The 21,048-nt window shown below is 41.7% G+C and overlaps 1 protein-coding gene across 1 annotated transcript in view; it reads left to right on the top strand.

The window, feature by feature from the left end:
- Nucleotides 1-21,048, top strand: part of UBE2K (ubiquitin conjugating enzyme E2 K) — a 66,361-nt gene that overhangs the window by 33,523 nt on the left and 11,790 nt on the right. The window contains exons 3-4 of the mRNA XM_026647976.2: nucleotides 7,448-7,506; nucleotides 13,114-13,196. Coding sequence (XP_026503761.1) covers nucleotides 7,448-7,506; nucleotides 13,114-13,196 — 142 coding nt within the window. The remainder of the gene's footprint in view (nucleotides 1-7,447; nucleotides 7,507-13,113; nucleotides 13,197-21,048) is intronic.

The raw sequence follows: 21,048 nt of genomic DNA, 5'->3' as shown, positions 1-21,048 counted from the left end.
ATTATAGTGTGTACTTATAAGGCGGTCAAATTAAGATTACATGAGCAACCTTAATTCTGGCATTTCCTAACTTTTGAATGCTTGAGTTTTCAAGCTGAATGTTCTTTTAACATAGTTTTATGCATTTATTAAGATTATGTATATAGACATATAGGTCTATAAATGGATATAGACAAAACAGTAACACTGTACTACTGTTTTGGGTAAACAATGAAGAATATCTAGTTGAAGCTGCAGGTGAATATCAGGGTTAACCTTAAGGAGAAGTGCTATATGACCTTTTTTTTTTTTTTTAAATAACCACAAATGGTAAGGACCTTGGTTTTCTGTTTCTGAAAGTGGTAAATTCCTATAGAAAAGTGCTCCATAGGCCATATTGGTGTATTAGTTTAATACTGGATCCAAAGGAAGCTTGCCATCTAATGAATTGCCAACACACACTTCCTTCATCATCATCCTTTTTTTTTTTTTTAAAGGTTTCCCACCCAAATATTGACCAGTTTCAACTGTACTTAGCTTGCATAATGTTTAAAAGATCACAGCCTGAATTGGTACAGCTTCCAGTCACTTTACAAAAAAGTAGATAGCAAGAGTTCTGGAAATCCAGATTAATGGCTGGTGTGTTCTGCTTGTCCGTAGATGACACTCTAAAAATGTTCTAAAGTGGTAGTCTAAAAGCAGGTGTGTTAATGTTTTGTTTATTTTTTTTTAAATCTCTTTAATGAGAGACTGGTGAACCACAATAATAGTAATTTCATTTCTTAGTGTATGTATTTGATTTATATCAGGTGAGTGAGTACAGTAAATCTGGTAACATTAGACTTGAGGTTTGGTCTGGGCTTTAAGTGTAGGACTTCCTAATATGTGTGTACAGTAACTCCTCACTTAAAGTCGTCTCGGTTAGCGTTGTTTCGTTGCTGATCAATTAGAGAACATGCTCGTTTAAAGTTGTGCAATGCTCCCTTGTAACATTGTTTGGCAGCTGCCTGCTTTGTGCACTGCTTGCAGAAAGAGCAGCCCGTTGGAGCTGGCTGGTGGAGGCTTGGAACCATGGTGGACCTGCAGCCCCCCTATCAGCTCCCTGCTCCCCTAAGTGCCCTGTGCAGCAACTGCCCAGCAGGCTATCAGTTACCGGCAGTTCAGCTGTCCCTCCCCCCACTGCCATGTGCTGCTCCTGCCCTCTGCCTTGGAGCTGCTCCCTGGAGCCTCCTGCTTACTGTGCATGGTCGGGAGGAGAGGGGGGGCTAATGTCAGGGTGTCCCCCTGCTCCTGCACCCCGCTTACCCCATCCCCATAGAGCGGGGGTGGACACATGACAGGGCTCAGGACAGAGGGAGCTTGCTGGCAGCAGCTGCTGTCTCAACTTGCTGATCTACTTAAAAAGGCAGTGTACTTAGAGTGCGGTCAGCCTACTTAAAGGGGCAGTGCGCATCTCTCTCTCTCTTTCTCTCTCACAGGGTGTGTCTCTCTGTCTGCCATGCTGTCTCCCCTCCCTCCATTTGTGCTGCCTTGTAGATTGTGAGGCTACATTAACAACAATTCGTGTTAACCCTTGAGGGCCCAGCCGAGTACTACTTCATCATTTAGCATAAGGCATTCCCTGGGAAATATCCTACCCTCTGATTTCACCACCTCAACCAAGCTTCACAATCATCATTGCTGTGTACAGTATTAAATTGTTTGTTTAAAACTTATACACTGTGTGTGTGTGTGTGTGTATGTATATATAAAAAAATATAGTCTTTTGTCTGGTGAAAAAAATTTCCCTGGAACCTAACCCCCCCATTTACATTAATTCTTATGGGGAAATTGGATTCGCTTAACATTGTTTTGCTTAAAGTCGCATTTTTCAGGAACATAACTACAACGTTAAGCGAGTAGTTACTATAATAGAAAAAGCAAGGCTTTTGAATATTGCTTTAAGAACTTATCAAACAGTTTCAGCAGAAATATTGAGGTACATACAGAAGTTACATTTATATTACAATCGCATTCCAAGACAGATGTAACAATAATAATTAGTGAGCAAATAAAGTTAACCTTTTATCTAGATAAATTTGTATAAAAGTTAATTTAGTTTGTAAGCTCTTTGGAGCAGGGATCTGTAATTTATTTTTGTATGTAAATGCCATGCATGGCCATGGTGATGTATAAATAGTATTAGTTTATTGTCCCCTACTGACTTAGGTATTGGGGTTATAAACTTCAGGTGGATCCTTTATTTGTAGGGCAGACTAGAACATGTTACCCAAAATTGTGATAGTCTCTGTCCTTGAAGGGAATGAATCTTGCCTTTAAATTACATTTGCAACGTCTGCTGTAATATCCGTATATTAATTTGAAATCCAGACAAAATGGTATGGAGCAGCAAAAATCTTAAGAGCATTTTTGGATGTTGAAATCCAGCAGCAATCTTCTTAACAGTCCTACAGAGGGAACTTTGTGCTGCCTTCTCAGATTGCTTTGATGGAAAATCAGCCCCTATATTTTTTTTTGGTCTTGCCTGTGTCTGCCTACTCCCTTCATTTGTATTTTGAGTTCATGTTTTGAGACGCAAATCAAACTTACTGTGCTGGAATCGTTGGCCAACTTTGCCTCACAGCCTGTGGTCAACATAAAGAAACAACAGGTACAGAGACGCAAGAGTAATTTGGCAAGCATTTCCGCTCTCCCCCCTGACTTATTTTAGTATTTTAGCCAATGTGGCTTTGGTTTGTACTTCATCTTATTGCTCTTTATATAGTGTGTCACCTGTTGCCTTTTCCAGTCTACCTTACAAACATAGTGTACATACTATTTTGAGTTCAAACTCACCTGTTTCTGAAGTTTTTTTTTTTAAAAATAGGCCTTAAGTTCATTTTAAACCTCTCCAGGTTTGACTGCTAAGCCTATTCCTTAGATCCTCTTTCCAAAGAGCCATTCCTACCTCCCTTATATTCGTGTGGGATAATGACTCAGCAGAACCCTTAATCTTTACCAGCAAGATCTACACCCACTAACAGATTGGGGTGTTTCAGACAAACTTCCCTCCAGCACCGTTGTGCTAGGTGCTTTTCAAAAACATAAAAAACCTTTGTCCTTTCTCCAAAGAGTTAACAGTCAAGACAGACCATGCACACTTTCTTATTCCTGTTTTCAGTTTTTAAATACTTTGTTTCCTTGTCATAGCCTAATTTGCCATCTCGTTACTTTTGCTCTTTAGTTTGTAACAATCAATTAATTTTTGTCTGCCAGTTTGTAAGCCCTTCCCCAGTGTTTACATATTTCACACCCTTTCCCATTTTCAACATTTGTCTCACTTTCTGTATTAGTTTTTAAAAATAAGTGTACTAATTATGCCAGTAAAGTGTTAGGAATAGTGTGGTACCATCTCTGTTCTGTAGGAGGAAGGCATTGCTGAGTTATGCCTAAAATCCCAAATATGTTGTCTTCCATTTTTGTTTGAATTATAGCTGGTGACTTAAATATAGGTTTTTCTTTTTAATTGAATTCAGATGGGTGAAAAAAAATTCAGTTGAAATCTTAGTCCTCTTCTGCAGGTGTGAGTAAAAAAGATATACGTAAATTCCTTAATGATGACAATACTAGAAATATGGGCTTTTATTCCAATTTTTCTATTACATATAAAGTAACTCCAGTTAGTGAATGTATATGTTTGCTTCAGAGCGTTTCTATAGTTGGAAAGGCACTGTGCAGAAAGTGCCAAAAAATTTGACAGTAACTTCTTTGAGAATGGAGAATTTATTACCCTTAATAATGTAAGAAACAGGCAGATGGACTCTGTAATTTCTCCTTATTAGTAATGTAGTTTTCCCACAGGAAAAAAGACAGTGCATAGAATAACTGATTTAGACTCTGATCCTGCAGTTTACTCCGTCCAAGCAGACCCCTGTAGAATAGAAGCAACTCTGCTTGTGCAGATAATTTGCAGGATCAGGGCCATATAGACTACTCCTGAACCCTCATTGGGAAGGAATTATAGCTAGAATATATAAAATCTTACAAAGTAAACTGGTAAGGATAAATGGGAGGAAAAGCTTTTGACTTCCAAATAGAAGAACAAGAATGGAATGAGAGAATAATGTATACAAGGAACAGTGCTGTGGCCTGCAACTTGATTGAAACTCAATATAAATTGTTATATAGATTCTATTAATCTCTTGCAGTGCTGTGGTCCATGAAATTACTTCCAGGCAAGCAGTGCTGGAGAAATTGCAAATAGAGAATGTAGATAAATTGGTATTGTCTGAAAATACAGAAATATTATAGAGGATTATAAATGTTACTAACAATATCTTCGGAATAAGAAATGCTTAACTCCCCCAAAGGAGGTGGTATTAGGAATAGGTACTATAATACTGAAATAGTGAATGCTTGTAGAAATGTTTCTAGCAGGGTACCATATTATAGCAAAAGCTTGGATGTCTAAGGCCTGGTCTACACTACGAAGTTAGGTCGACATAAGCTGCCTTGCGTTGACCTAGTTATGCATGTGTCTATACTGAAATGTGTCTCTCACCGATATAAGTGCCCCATTATGCCAACATACTAACACCACCTCCCCGAGTAGCGTACAACCATGGTCGACGTATGGAGGTCAATGTAGTGCAAGTGTCAGCCGTAACAGTTTTTCAGCAGCTGTTTCGCAATAACAGACACTGACCTTTAATCATAATTGTGAGCGCCACTGCTCAGATGTCACGTAGACTGGTAGCCCCCTCCTTTAAAACGTCTGCAAATTTTTGAAATTCCTTTTCCTGAATGTCCAGCTGATCTACCACACATAACAGCAATCCATTGTTGCGTGCAAATGTCCAGCTATGTGGCTACACGATGCAAATGCGCTCCTGCCTGGAGTAGACAGGAGAAATTGGATCTCCTGGGCCTGTGGGGAGAACAGACTGTGCAACTCTTAACCAGCTGTGGAAATATTCATAGAATCATAGAATATCATGGTTGGAAGGGAACTCAGGAGGTCATCTAGTCCAACCCCCTGCTCAAAGTAGGACCAATCCCCAACTAAATCATCCCAGCCACGGCTTTGTCAAGCCTGACCTTAAAAACACCTAAGGAAGGAGATTCCACCACCTCCCTAGGTAACCCATTCCAGTGCTTCACCACCCTCCTAGTGAAAAAGTTTTTCCTAATATCCAACCTAAACCTCCCCCACTGCAACTTGAGACCATTACTTCTTGCTCTGTCATCTGGTACCACTGGTAACAGTCTAGATCCATCCTCTTTGGAGCCCCCTTTCAGGTAGTTGAAAGCAGCTATCAAATCCCCCCTCATTCTTCTCTTCTGCAGGCTAAACAATCCCAGTTCCCTCAGCCTCTCCTCATAAGACGTGCTCCAGCCCCCTAATCATTTTTGTTGCCCTCCGATGGACTCTTTCCAATTTTTCCACATCCTTCTTGTAGTGTGGGGCCCAAAACTGGACACAGTACTCCAAATGAGGCCTCACCAATGTCAAATAGAGGGGAATGATCACGTCCCTCGATCTGCTGGCAATGCCCCTACTTATACAGCCCAAAATGCCATTAGCCTTCTTGGCAACAAGGGCGCACTGTTGACTTATATCCAGCTTCTCGTGCACTGTAACTCCTAGGTCCTTCTCTGCAGAACTGCTGCCTAGCCATTCGGTCCCTAGTCTGTAGCAGTGCATGGGATTTTTCCATCCTCAGAATCCCACTCTGCACTTGTCCATGCTGCCTATTGCTCCACTGCAGTTTGGGAACCCCAGAGCTGCAAATCCATACACTACATCCTGCACATTGCCAACAGTCACAGTCCTGTGTAGCAGGAGACATTTAATGGCCCTGCACATTTCCATGACAACAGTCTCCACTGTGGCTTTTCCAACTCCAGAATGACTTCCCATTGATGGAAGCAATCTGGTATGGCAGGTTTCCAAAGTGTGATCGCCACTCGCTTCTTCACTGTCAGTGCAGCTCTATTTGGTGTCCCTGCGCTTGATGTCTGGGGCAAGCTTGGCACACAGATCCAGCCGCTGCTCATCATCCACAGCCTGCATTACGATGTGACCCCCAAGTCATTATTCATTTCTTGGAGACCAGAAGGGGCACTCCACCATCTGCAGCTGCTTCTTGAATGCCACCAGCAATCTTGAATTGGTTCTCGCTATGTCCCACAGCAAACTGACCGCCTGGAAATCGTCATGTTCTCCATAGGTTCTTCTTGCGGCTCCACAAATACTGGAGGATCGTGCATCCTGTGGTTGCCATGCTCGTGATAACAGTGCAGAGCTGTGTAGGCTCATATGCTGCTGTCAGAGATGGCAGACAGGGACAAGTCCCGCATCAGTTCGTGGAAATTTGAAATTAGGCACAAAAATTACGGCACAGAGATATTATGGGACGGAGAACATTGACTTATGGGAAGTTGAGCCATTGTTCCAAGTCACCACTGCGATATTTGTTCTTGCCCCACCATGCATTGCCACAACTACCCAAAAGACATTATGCTGAATTGTGCAGGTTGCACACTGGGATACCTACCCATGGTGCACTGCACTGCATTGACACAAGCATTCCTGGTAAGCACATGCTGCATCGATGCAAGGTGATAAGTCTGCAAGCGCACAAGCGATATTCTAACTGTGGCTGCTGTATGTCAATGTAACTTGTTTACTTGTAGTGTAGACATGGCCTTTGACTCCCCTTATTATGTGTCCCAATCATGCAAACACGTTAGTAGCCCCGTTGAGTTCATGGGATTACTCATGCATGAGTATTTGCAGAATCGGAGCCATAGTAAATGGTTAAGTAGTATATAGCACCTGGTGAATTGAAGTGTTGGAAGTTATTCTTTTCAAAGCATACTGAAGAACTTGAAAGCTATGTGGACTCCTTTCTTAAGTTACACAGTGGAACATCCTCAAGCTCTAAATAATTTAAACTTAAATTGAACTAATTTTGATTTAGTATTTTGAAGAGAGAGAACTGAGGGTGTTAAGTGTCAGAGTGAAATGGATAATTCTTTAGTGTGTGTTTCATATTAATACTGGGCATCATTACATCAGATACAATTTATTTTTATTTTAGTATCTGCTTTCTTAGGTATTCTGATTTTTTAAATTGAAGGTCTGTTTGACTAATATGAAACAGAGGTGTTCCAACAAGGAAAAAATGGAAATTGAAGATTAATAACAAATTGAATATCTTGGAAATAGGTATTAGGTTTGTATAAAATGTGGGAATATGACATTAATAAGCTGAATTTATGTATATGCATAAGTGTGTGTATGTGTATTAAAAGTTGGAAGATATTTCTCACTAGATTAGCTTCTTTTGGATATGATTATATTACTTGACAGCATCCATGTGAGGGCAAATTTAGAATCACATTTGTTTCACTTTCTTTTGAGTTCATAGTACGTTAACACTCTTGAAATCAGTATAATCTTTCGTTTGTGTTTTGGTTTTTGCAGGAGGGAGATATCAACTAGAGATAAAAATTCCAGAAACATATCCCTTCAATCCTCCTAAGGTACTGTAAACATTTTTGTGGATGTCTTTCTTAATGTCATGTCATCTGTTGTATTTCTGTATAGTAGACTTCCTCTTCAGTATTTCTTTATTTTTTTCAGAGTCCTTGTTTTCTATTTTCTAATGCTTTCTGGATAGAGGCAGAAGTGGCGCAAACATGCAGCTCCTTAATCACTTCCTGTCAAGAATCTCTGATAAACCAGCTTGAAGATTGCTCTTATTTGATTTGGAGAGGATTGTTCATATTCAAAATGAAGGGTTGAATCGTCTTTTTAAGAAAAGCTATAATAGGCCCATATTATATGCTTCTAGTAAAGAAGTAACACGTTCCTTGAACTCCGTATGTTATATTTGGCTTGAACATTCCAGGTCTATAGTAATAACTAAACTATAGATGGCTGTTTTGGTTTTGCTGTGACTTGAGTGAACATCACATGCAGGGCAGTCTTACTACAGCTATTACCATGGAATGAACAGGAATCAGTTCACTTTCATTCTGTTGCCATTTTGGAAAATGATGATGATCAGACTTAGGTTTGGAGCTGTTTGCAAGGGAGGAAAACCTCCCAAAAAAAGGAAAGAATAACAGAACCCATCCTGACAATAGTTAAGAGATTCTGGGGTGAAGGATGGAAGTACAAATATCAACACATTGAGAGTGCACTCCTGTCTTCCAGCTGCCAGAGGGTATGTGGGCTTCAAATTTATTGGACACCCAAGTAGCTGGAAGCGGATTCAAAACCCTCAAACAGGGCCCTTAGACAATACCTTATAGCAATGGTAGCTCTTTTCCTCTTACATGTTGCTGGGGCTTTGAGTCTGGTCTTCTCAACATGTTGTTGCCATTGAACTGTAGCAGTGTGGGCTGTCCCTGCACCCCCTCGTGGCCTGGGGAAGCTGTGTGGCACCATGGCTCAGTTTCCCCGTTTAAATCTGCAACTGACTACACTCTCCCCTTGTATTAGGGCTGATCATCATGTCCACATTCTCCACCTTCTGAAACATTAGCTTCTTCACCACCCACACCAAATTAGTCTTTAATAGTAGTCCAAATGACCACAAACTCAAAAGGGAAAACAAAACTTTCTACCCAGCTGTGATGCACATGGCTTACCACCTAGAGACTTTGTTCCTCAGGGACTGCTGCAAGATGATTGTCTGTATCTGCAGCCACTTGCTAGCTTTTATAATCATTTACTCCTTCCCAGCTGGGTTTGATAATTGACCAGGGCTGGCTCACCCTAAGCCTCCGGCCCTTAAAGGCACAGGGCACTATCTTATATTCATCTTGCTGGAAGGTTGTCGTGGTAGAACTCTAAAGTTTTTCCATTCTTGAGAAGAAATGTCTCAAGGTTCATCCTTGTAGGACAGACTGTAATAGTGTGACCACTTCTCAGTGGACTTATCATATTGTGGAGCCACCTCCCTTTCAAATCACACTCCAATTGGTGATTGCCTGACATCTGTCTGGAAATTACACTCATTCCTTGCATGGGGAGAATTACTTGTATGACATGGGGAATATTGTGTGTGTGTGTGTGTGTGTGAGAGAGAGAGAGAGAGAGAGGCCACATACAATTCGTTCTCTTCCATGCAAATTTTATTGTACTCCCCAATTCTGTCTCCTCTCCCTTTACATACACACAATTCATTGTCTCCATTTAAATTTCTTGGATCCCTCCTGCCCAGACCTACTGTCTAGGCCCTGATTTCTTCCTCCGTCCCTACCTTTACAAACCTTAAAAACCCTGCTTCTTGGTGCTTTCCGCAGGTCTCATGCTTCTCCCAACTCTGTACTCCTGCCTTCTAGCCAGGTCCCTGGAATCAGTGGCTCCTGACCCAGCCGTCTGATTCCTTAAAACCTGCCCCCTCCCCAAACCTAGCTCCTTGTTTGGCTCCCTCTCTCAGTCCCTAAAGCACCTCTTTGAACTGGATCTTGGATCGCTTCACTCTGGCACATATATGGAGGGTTTGATGGCTTTCCTGGGCGGGTGTCTTCTAGCTCTGGTACTGTGGATTGCTTTTTTTGGGTCTGGAGTGAGAATGGATGGAGGAGGAAGGGTCTTTTTATAAAATGGAAACTTCCACTGTTGGTGGCTCCTTCCTTCCACATGTGTTTTGGCTGGAGTTGAAACAAGGAGTGGACGCAGCACCCCGAGGAATTTGTTGACCACAGCTTAGTAACTGCTGCTCTGGGGCTTGGTAGCCTCTGTTTCCAACATTTGTAGAAGAGCTGCTTGGCTGTCTCGGTGCACAGGTGCTCAGCCTTATTGTTAATCCTAGGAATATGGTTTTGCAGTTCCTTATTAAATATGTGCTCATAGTCCTTTTCTGCAGAGTTTGAAGGCAGGCTGATCTGAGTGGGGCTCTGTGTATAGTCTACAGTTGCTAGTGCATAGTGCTTTATGCTAGTGTTCACAACTCTCTCTCCTCTGAAGCTTCGATATCACTGGTCTACAATTTTTGAGAAGTTGTCTGCTTCAGAGATAAAATGTGCTATTTATTATGTATTTTGATGTGCTGAATTCAAATATGACAATTAAAACAACTGATTGGCTACTGTTTCTAAGATATTTAAGTTTTTATTTTATGTCTATGTATATTGTGTAGATAGTAGAGTTTTAATCATAAATTGTAAACCTAGGTCTTTTCATGTGTTTATGGTTGCTTTACATGATAATATTTCACCTGTCCTGTTTATGTAACACTTTAAAAATCAGCAAAAGGGTTATATAAATAAAATTTATTATGAAACAAAAGGCAAAAAACTATTCTGTACATAGTTTAGTCCTATTCAGTGTCTACTCGGCGCTTCTTGGCTTGTCTCTTGTATTCATTAAATGGAGCATCTCTTGTCCCTGTCCAGCAATAGTCTGCAAGCATTGATGGGCTCCATTTGCCCTGATAGCGTTTCTCCATTGTTGCAATGTCCTGGTGAAATCGCTCGCCGTGCTCGTCGCTCACTGCTCCGCAGTTCGGTGGAAAAAAATCTAGATGAGAGTGCAAAAAATGTATCTTTAGTGACATGTTGCAACCAAGGCTTTTGTATGCCTTGAGGAGGTTTTCCACCAACAACCTGTAGTTGTCTGCCTTGTTGTTTCCGAGAAAATGTATTGCCACTAACTGGAAGGCTTTCCATGCCGTCTTTTCCTTGCCACGCAGTGCATGGTCAAATGCATCATCTCGAAGAAGTTCACGAATCTGAGGACCAACAAAGACACCTTCCTTTATCTTAGCTTCACTTAACCTTGGAAATTTTCCACGGAGGTACTTGAAAGCTGCTTGTGTTTTGTCAATGGCCTTGACAAAGTCCTTCATCAGACCCAGCTTGATGTGTAAGGGTGGTAACAAAATCTTCCTTGATTCAACAAGTGGTGGATACTGAACACTTTTCCTCCCAGGCTCCAATGACTGTCGGAGTGGCCAATCTTTCTTGATGTAGTGGGAATCTCTTGCACGACTATCCCATTCGCAGAGAAAACAGCAGTACTTTGTGTATCCAGTCTGCAGACCAAGCAAGAGAGCAACAACCTTTAAATCGCCACAAAGCTGCCACTGATGTTGGTCATAGTTTATGCACCTCAAAAGTTGTTTCATGTTGTCATAGGTTTCCTTCATATGGACTGCATGACCAACTGGAATTGATGCCAAAACATTGCCATTATGCAGTAAAACAGCTTTAAGACTCGTCTTCGATGAATCAATGAACAGTCTCCACTCATCTGGATCGTGAACGATGTTGAGGGCTGCCATCACACCATCGATGTTGTTGCAGGCTACAAGATCACCTTCCGTGAAGAAGAATGGGACAAGATCCTTTTGACGGTCACGGAACATGGAAACCCTAACATCACCTGCCAGGAGATTCCACTGCCTTAGTCTGGAGCCCAACAGCTCTGCCTTACTCTTGGGTAGTTCCAAATCCCTGACAAGGTCATTCAGTTCACCTTGTGTTATGAGGTGTGGTTCAGAGGAGGAGGATGGGAGAAAATGTGGGTCCTGTGACATTGATGGTTCAGGACCAGAAGTTTCATCCTCTTCCTCTTCCTCGTCTGACTCAAGTGAGAATGATTCTGGTGCATCAGGAACCGGCAGCCCTTCCCCGTGGGGTACTGGGCGTATAGCTGATGGAATGTTTGGATAATGCACAGTCCACTTTTTCTTCTTTGACACACCTTTCCCAACTGGAGGCACCATGCAGAAGTAAAAATTGCTGGTATGATCTGTTGGCTCACTCCAAATCATTGGCACTGCAAAAGACATAGATTTCCTGTTCAACCACTGGCGAAGATTTGTTGCACAAGTGTTGCAGCATATGTGTGGGGCCCACCTCTTGTCCTGATCTCCAATTTTGCAGCCAAAATAAAGGTGATAGGCTTTCTTAACCATAGTGGTTATACTGTGCTTTTGTGCTGCAAAAGTCACTTCACCACAAACATAGCAGAAGTTATCTGCACTGTTCACACAAGTACGAGGCATCTCTGCTCACTTTGGCTAAACAGAAATGTGTCCCTTTGCAAAATCAAACACTGACAAATAAGAGAGCAGGACACTGTATGATTTCTAGAGCTGATATAGGGCAATTTGTTCAGCAGAGTGATGTAAGCTTCGTTATGATTGCATCATCCATGACTTCTAGGAATAACATGATGCAATTCATATCATGTATGACGCAATACCAGCTTCAGATTGCATCATTCATTGTTTTGCCTAAAAAGCAAGTACTGTCCAAACCCAGTCATAGATTTATTCATAGATCCAGTCAAAGATGTATTTTAGTCATTTCTGGTTTAAATTGAGATCCCTTCCCTTTATAACTCACTTATCCTCCGCCATTCCTAAGTCAAGGGTCATATATACTGACCCAATAGCATATCTTGAAAACTAGAGTCAATCAACAATGTTAAGCATCATTTTCGTTCTCAGTGACCCAGAATTAGTAAAGTTTGACTACATTTATTTCAGAAGCATTTTGGCTGTAGAGCAGTGTATCCTGTCCAGAATGTACTTTGTCAGCCATTAATTTCCCATAGTAAATAAAGAATAATACTTAGCACTTACGTGGCTCTTTATATCTTCAAAGCGATTTACAGCATGAGCTGTTAATAAATGGCTCCATTCTCAAACTCTCTCCATATTTTCTGTTCTCTGAAGACAGAGCTAATATGCTCTTGTCTAAAGTTTGTACACTGACACACTGAGAATGGTGTAGAGAAGGCCTTAAAGCAGAGTTGCTTTGTGGTGGTGAGGAGAGAATGAGCTCTATGTATCTAAGGGAAGTTGGGGAACGGCCTCAGTGTAAAATTGGAAAGGGCCTTGTGTCCTAGCCCTGGGATCCTGTTCTCTCTGGATGGAGCAAAATTCCTGACAAAAGATTCCCCACAAAAATGTACTATAGTGAAGCCTGGTGGCATATGCTATTTCATGGGTATCTTGTGTTCTACTGTGCCCCAGGGCTATCTTAAATTAGTACTTTTTCTTTCCAAGATTAATTCAAATAACTGACTGTATGTGATAGTTCTAATTTTTTAAAAGGTATTTTAAATGTCTTGCCTTTTGTAGAATATTTAATAGCTATATTAAAAAAAAATCTTATTTTATATTCTAGGTGCGGTTTATCACCAAAATATGGCATCCTAACATTAGCTCGGTCACTGGGGCCATTTGTTTGGATATCCTGAAAGATCAATGGTAAGATACTCCATACAGTTCACAGATTTGAACATTAAGCCCTGGTCTACACTGGGGGGAGAGGAATCAATCTAAGTTACGCAACTTCAGCTATGTGAATAATGTAGCTGAAGTCAACGTACTTAGATCGACTTACCGTGGTGTCTTCACCGCATGAGTTGACTGCTGCCGCTCCCCCGTCGACTCTGCCTGCGCCTCTCGCGGCGCTGGAGTACAGGAGTCGACGGGAGAGCGCTCGGGGGTCGATTTACCGTGTCTAGACTAGACGCAATAAATCGATCCCAGCTGGATCGATCACTGCCCGCCTATCCGGCAGATAGTGTAGACATACCCTTAAAGTGAAGACCTATCCTGGAGAACAGGCAAAATCACATACTGCTCTTCACTTGACATCTGTAGTTTCTATAGTATGGCCCCAAAGTTTCAAGCATATTTTTAAGACTTATAAATACTTTCATATATAATGCGGTCCTTGGGGGCCAAAAAATCTCACCGCCTTATAGGTGAGACCGCGTTATATCGGGTTCGGTCCGGTACGCCATGCCGGACTGGACCGGCTTCCCTGGCGGTGATTTAAAGGGCTCGGTGCTCCAGCTGCTATGGTGAGTCCCGGGCCCTTTAAACCGCCTCCGGAGCTCCGGCAGCGGGGCTCGGGCGGGGATTTAAAGGGCCTGGGGCTCCCCGCAGCGGCCGGAGCCTCTGGCCCTTTAAATCACTGCCTGAGCCCGGCTGCTGGAGCCCCGGGGCTCTGGCAGCCAGGCTCGGGCAGTGATTTAAAGGGCCTGGGGCTCCACACGAGTTCGGATATAAGACGGTAAAGCAGCGGGGCTCGGGTGGCGCTTTAAAGGGCCCGGGGCTCCCCGCTGCTTTACCGCGTTATATCCGAATTCGTGTTATATCGGGTCGCGTTCTGTCGGGGTAGAAGTGTAGTATTTTGAGTTGCAGATAGTATCCTTATGAAGGTACTCCTTCCAAAAAAGAGAAAAGAGGAGAAAAGCTCAGGTATTTTAAGGCACATAGGTAGAAGATGAATGTCTAATTTCATGTATAAATACTTGCTATTTTGTGCTGTTCGTAATCCCTTTATGCACAAGTTCCCCACCAACCCCTTCAGTAACAAATATTACAAATCCTTCACTGTGGGGTTCTCTTGTTGCTCTCCGTCCTCACCTGATGGCCAGCGTAGGTGCAAGCAGCACAGCAAATTAAAATACTTACCTGCATTCTGCTACTTTGCTAGTACTTGGCTTAGAGCAGAGAGAGGTACTATAGGGTGGATGGCAATATTTGGAGTGGAATCTTTAGATTAGCAGTAGTAGGGCATGAAGTGGAAACTTCAGAAATTGAAAAGTAGTGGGAAGCAATAAGAAAGCAGGAAGCAAAATAAATGGACAGAAAAGAGAGTTATATCCTAATATTGTGTATTGCGTTAAGACTGTTGATTATTCACTAGCCAGCGCTTAATTGTAAGGCATTTGGAGAAATGTAAAAGTGGAATAGGACACTTGCCCTTTACTTCCTGGTCCACTCCTGACATTTTATTCATCAGTATACTTTTGAAAAAATTCTAATTGCCAAAGCATGTGGAATGTATCTGCGAGTAATCCATGGTATAACTACTGAACTCTTCTAGGTTTTTTAAAAAGGTGCGTTTTGTTACATTTTAACTTCTAAATTATTTTTGACTATTACCCTGTCATCTTCTATTTAAGTTAATGTGCAATATTATACCTGTACATATTGATTTATGAATAGCACATGTAACCCACTGGTCAGTGTGTTATGCATCCGCCCCCCTCCCCCCCCCGATTTGCAGATAATGAGTTTGTCAAGGTCATGTTTTCAGTCCTCACTTACATTATGGCTGCCATCTTGGCCAGGGATCAAACCGTGGACCTCCATAGCTGAAAGCTTGAGCTAAAGAGCTTGGCTCTGTAGTTGGGGGATGTAACATTCCATCCTTTGTGGATCAGGTGCAGAGAGGGACACACAATACACATGAAGTGGGTTACCGTAACATTTAACAAGTTGTGGGGCAGTGTACTGTGGTATAATTTAGTGTTTTACAGCTGTATTTTGATCTGCTGACATTAACAGACTTTTGTATTATTTGGGACCATTTTTTCCTAATTTTTCGATCTCAAAGTTGATTCCTAATTCTGACAGAAAGTGATCTTTCACCCTGTATGTAAGAACTAAAAAGCTGCCGTACTGGGCCAGACCATGGCGCATCTTGCCCAATGTCCTATCTCCAACAGTAGCCTGTACTGGAGGTTCTGGGGGAATGTTCAGAACAGGGCAATTATGAAGTGATCCACCCATCTTCCTCTCCTGGCTTCTGGCAGTCAGAGGTTTAGGGTTGCCCCGAGCATGGGGTTGTGTCCCTGACTATTGTGGCTAATAGCCGTTGATGGACCTATCCTCCATGAACTTAACCAGTTCTTTTTTGAACCCAATTATACTTTTGGTCATCATAATATCCATGACAATGAGTTCAACAGTTTAGGTGTGCACTGTTTGAAAAAGTACATCCTTTTTGTTGGTATTAAACCTGCTGCCTATTAATTTCACCAGGTGACCCCTGGTATCTGAGAGAGGGTAAATACCACTTCTTTATTCACTTTTTCTACATCATTCATAGTTTTATAGATTTGTATCATACCTCTTTCAGTCATAAACTGAAGAGCCCTAATCTTTTTTTAGTTTCTCCTCATGTGGAAGGCATTCCATATATCATTTTTGTTGCCCTTTTCTGAACCTTTTCTAATTCCACTATATCCTTTTTGAGATGGCGCAACCAGAACTGGATATGGTATTCAGGGTCTGGGTGCACAATGGATCTATATAGTGGCATTATGATATTTTGTCCTATTTTCTATCCCTTTCCTAATAGTTCTTAAGATACAGTTAGCCTTTTTGACTGCTATGCACATTGAGTGGAAGTTTTCAGGGGACTATACATAGTGACACAAAGATCTCTTTCTTGGTGGTAAAAACGAATTACTAATTACAGTAGTTTCAGTAGCCTCGTGGGGAAGGGAGATTGTCAAAGATTTTTGAAAGTCCAGATAGATTGTCTTCTGGTTCTCCTTTATCCACTATTTTGCTGACATACTCAAAATATCAAAGCCAGTATTTTAAAAAATAAGCATCCTAAATGTTAGTCTGTTACTATGTTTAAGCACTTAAATGTGTCACAGTTTCGCAAAAGTGCTGAACAGCCAACATCTTCCACTGAAAATTGAGATTCAGGAATTTTCCTTAACAGAAGTTGTGCTTATTTTTCCTATCATGAAATAAATCTTGGTGTTTTGACATTTGTCTTTGACAGTGCCTCATCTTCATTTCTTGAAAGGTGTAGGCTTTTATAGGTATCCCCCCATACTTGGTATATATTCTTCTTAATTAGGAAAAGGTTTGCCTTTATGGCTAATGCACTGACATTGAACCTAGGTCTCCTGACTCCAATTTCCATTTCTGCCACACACCCTCTGTGACCTAATCAGTGTTGTCAGTTCTTGAAATTTTACTACAAATCTTGCAATATTTGGTGGTGTTTTTTTTTCTTGGTCCCAGCTTCAGGAGTCAAATGATTACCTGAGAATTTCACCTTTAATTTAAAAGTAAGATAAGTTTCTGTCCCTCATCACTGCAGATAAAAGCTGAAAAAGGTGAAACATAAAGGGTCAGAAACAGAAGTCAGATAAAGAACCAAACATTTATTATTTTTAAAACTTCATGGTTTTTTTGACACCTGACTTGTGATAGTTGAACACTTGACATTGGCAATACTGGATGTTGGGCAACTGACTTAATCTCTGTGCCTCAGATCCCCATCTGTAAAATATTTTTTTCTTCTATTCTTAGTATGATGTTTCTATTTACATGGAAAGTCATTTAGGTCCTGGACAGCCTCTCACTATATGATTGTATGGTGTCCATCATAGTAGGGCATGTAGGTGCTACTGTAACGATATTTCTATTGGGGCATGTAGGTGCTACTGTAACGATATTGCTCTTAATAGCTATCTGTTGTTGTTTGGATTGGAACAGTTGCGGAAGAATCTTCCAGAAAGTCTTTTTCTTCTTTTTATTTCTATTTTCCATTACTGCTGTACAAAGATTTATGTTCTAGTGGCCACATAAGACTGAACGTAGCTTCTTACTGAGTCTACTCATAGTATTTCAAGTCAGAGGCAGTTGCTTGAGAGTGGTGGGAATGCTCTTTTAGTGATTCTGGCTCCTTGCTGGCTGGAGGGAAAAGATAGGCTTATAGGTTACCTATGTGGTTATAGGTAGGCTCTGTTGGCGGGTGAACTCCACCCAATCCTTTCTTTTTATAAACAGCCTGGCATAAGGTTAAAAGAGTTCTGTGGTTACATAGGAATACAATCTACCTCATGAAAGTGGTTGCTGGACCAGTGTGAATAGTGACACTGTTGTGTTTAAAAAAAAATTGTTTACTGTACTGCAGAATTTAACTTTACAGTGACATTTGCTGATTTAACTATAGTTAGACTGAGAAATACCACAATACATTTTACTTATGTGAGTGGGATGAAAGACTGCATTTAAAAAAGTAACACACACAAAAAATTATTGATAAATAACTTGATGTTTTAAATGGATTGCACTCAGTATTAAAGGTAGAATGGACAGCTACCAGGCTTGAATGTTTTATGCACTTGGTTCTGGGAGTAATAGTTCATAAGTTTTTCTTGTCAGATATTTGAAAAGAATTACAAGATCTGATTTTGAAGCATAACTTTAACTTGTAATGGTCTTACTAAATATTCCTATTGTTGCCACTATAATTAAAACTGGGGTCAAACTCTGACGCACATCTGTGACATTGAGGCCTGGAGGAGTTACAACTGTGTATATGGGGCAGAATTTGGGTCTAAATGACTTGATTTTTTTTCTTTGTTTTTTTTAGGGGGGGGGGAAGGGAGGCGGGGATAAACTGAATGTGACAAACTGGCAATATCCTGTAATTCTTTGAACAAATCTTATGGAATTAAGATAAACTTTATTGAATTAACTTAAGCCTTACTGATTTAGGGTTAATTCTTTTGGAGTACATTGTATTCAAAATGGAATTGTTTGTGTTGTGGCCTTGTAGGTACTTTCCCTGGTAGGAAGGCAGATGTTAATGTACATCCTCCATTATTAACCCTTTGAAGCCACCTCCCTGAAAAAGTTTGCATATACTAATTCAGACTGGATTCACCAGGGACCAAGAGACAAAGACTATCCAGAAACCCTGGTTTTAAACTGGCTCTTGGCCGCCTTCCTGATCCTGCAAATGGACAGGATGCCTGGTTGAAGGAGGGCCCCAATCCTTAGGGTAGGGTTGGAAGAGCTGGGCATGCTGAGTTCCCATAAGATTGAGGGCTGGTTCTGAGCTGAGGCTGTAATGAACTTGTGACCACAAAGGAAACATTGGGTGTGAGGTGTTGAAGAAATGCTCCTGCCAGAGCCCATGTTAGAGTTGGGGTAGTGTGTGATAAGCTTATTAGCTAGGGTTGCCAGCTTTCTAATCGCACAAAACTGAACACCATTGCCCCGCCCCTTCTCCGAGGCCCAGCCCCGCGCTCACTCCATCCCCACCCTCACTTGCTCATTTTCACCAGGCTGGGGCAGGGGTTAGGGTGTGGGAGGGGGTGAGGGCTCCAGCTGGGGGTGCTGGCTCTGGGATGGGGTCGAGAGGTTTGGGATGTGGGAGGGAGTATGGGTTCTGGGCTGGGGCCAGAAATGAGGGTTTCAGGATGCGGGAGGGAGCTCTAGGCTGGGGCAGGGGGTTGGGGTACAGGAGGAGTGAGGGCTCTGGTGTGGGGATGAGGGACTTGGGGTGCAGGAGGGGGCTCCGGGCTGGGGCAGGGGGTTGGAGTGCGGGCTCCAGGCAGCACTTACCTCAGGCAGCTCCCAGAAAGCGGCCGACATGTCCCTCTGGCTCCTAGGCTGAGGCATGGCCAGGCGGCTCTGCACACTGTTCCTGCCCACAGGTGCCGCCCCTGCAGTTCCCGACCAATGGGAGCTGCGGAGCCGGTACTTGGGGCGGGGGCAGCGTGCAGAGCCCCCTTGGCTGCCCCTATGCCTAGGAGCCGGAGTGACATGCCGGGAGCTTCCTAGGAGCCACAGGGAGCCAGATAGGGAGCCTGCCAGCCCTGCACCAACTGGACTTTTAATGGCCCAGTCAACAGTGTTGACCAGAGCTGCCAGGGTCCCTTTTTGACCGGGTGTTCCGGTCAAAAACCAGACACCTGGCAACCCTATTATTAGCATGTGTGTTGGTTCTTTTATTGTTTGTAATGTTTTTTCTGTAATAGTTTTTATTTTAAGAATAAAGTAGGCTTGCATAGGAAGTGCTATTGTGCCTTATAATTGTAGCAATTGTACCTATTAACCATCTCTGAAGAGAAGGCAAGCAGGTGTCCTTGGGCATCTTGTCTGTGCTAGGAATGACACAGTGAAGGCAGGGAACTGTGTAGCCTGGAAATACCCTGGTCAGAAGGGAGAGAGATGTGGGTCTCCACCCAGAAGGCAGTGTCTGGGGAGCTGGAAGCTTGAGAGGAAGTGCCCTTGCTGGGTCATTGAGGATAAATACAAATGTAGTTGCCCTGAATTGTAACACTGGGATCGTTTTCATTAGTTGTATTTGTGGCTGGTACAACTTCAAATAGTTGAATATATTTGTATAGTTGTATTGTTTTTCTGGGATAATGGCTTTCAATATTCTAATGAACATGATTAACATAGTGTTGTGTTATTAACTTCAATACTAAATTTCCTGTTGGCAGGAGATTTTTGCAGCTTTCAAAGTAGCTTCTTTGAATGATCTTGTAGTAAGTCTAATAAATAAATTAATAAATTTCTCTCAGTGGTAAGTTTTTGAAGTTGAAATTCTCTGCAGCCGTGGATGCTCATGCTCTTTGTGAATTTGTAAATACTCCTTTTACCTCAGCATTGAATGCAAGCTTGTTAAATAACCTCTTGCAGGTAGAGGTACTTTAATGGTGGTCTATTCAAGAGATCTGTCAAGCAGTCTCACCATATAACATGTTGATGTTTCAGGCTAATAATTCTGTTTTACTACTATGAGAAACTTTAGGCTTAAAGAAAAATTAATTTATCTGATATTGCTCCTTAATTGGCACTAAAGACAACTTTATATGAATATCTGGAACATCTGTTAGGGCTGCCGATATTTATTATGGTTATTTCACAGCAGGAATATTCTAGTGGGAATATACAAGTATTGTATGCAGTAATGGTCTTTGTGGTAAGCTTTCTTGGGCAGTCTAATGTTGAGTTTTCAGTCATGTTGTTTGATGTGGACTTTATATCTACCATTAGCCTTTATAAATAAGATACTGAGCATCCTAATGTTGTTTAGGTTGGAAGAGCTTTTCGGTGGGCTATCTGGTCTGTCCCTTAGCATCACGGCAGAAGCAACTATATTATTCTCAAATAATTCCTAATAGGTGTCCAGCCTTAAATATCTCCCATGATGGTGACTTCACAATCAAGTTTTGCAGCTCACTTCATTATCTCACCATTCTTCTTAAAGTTGTTTCTAACCACCAACTTAAGCTTTCCCTTTTATAAATTATACCCATAACTACTTGTTCTGCTCTTCTTTGCTTATGAGAGCAGCTGATTCTGACTCTTTCTAATCTCCATCAATATATTTGTGAGCAGCCATCTCTTTTCCCTCTTTTCTTTAGATGTCTAAGAGGACGAAAAAGTGCCCTGTAATAAAGGGAATTAGGAAGCAAGAATTCTATTTTAAGCTGTCCCACAAACTGCTTGTTTGGAGGTTATTTAGCTTTATTTCACAGATATGGAAACT

The sequence above is a fragment of the Terrapene carolina genome, unplaced genomic scaffold (genome assembly GCF_002925995.2).
Source record: "Terrapene carolina triunguis isolate 2854851 unplaced genomic scaffold, T_m_triunguis-2.0 Scaffold66, whole genome shotgun sequence".
NCBI classification, from domain to species: domain Eukaryota; kingdom Metazoa; phylum Chordata; order Testudines; family Emydidae; genus Terrapene; species Terrapene triunguis.
Note: the sequence above shows the minus strand (reverse complement) of the source record. Positions and strands in the feature narration are given on the sequence as shown.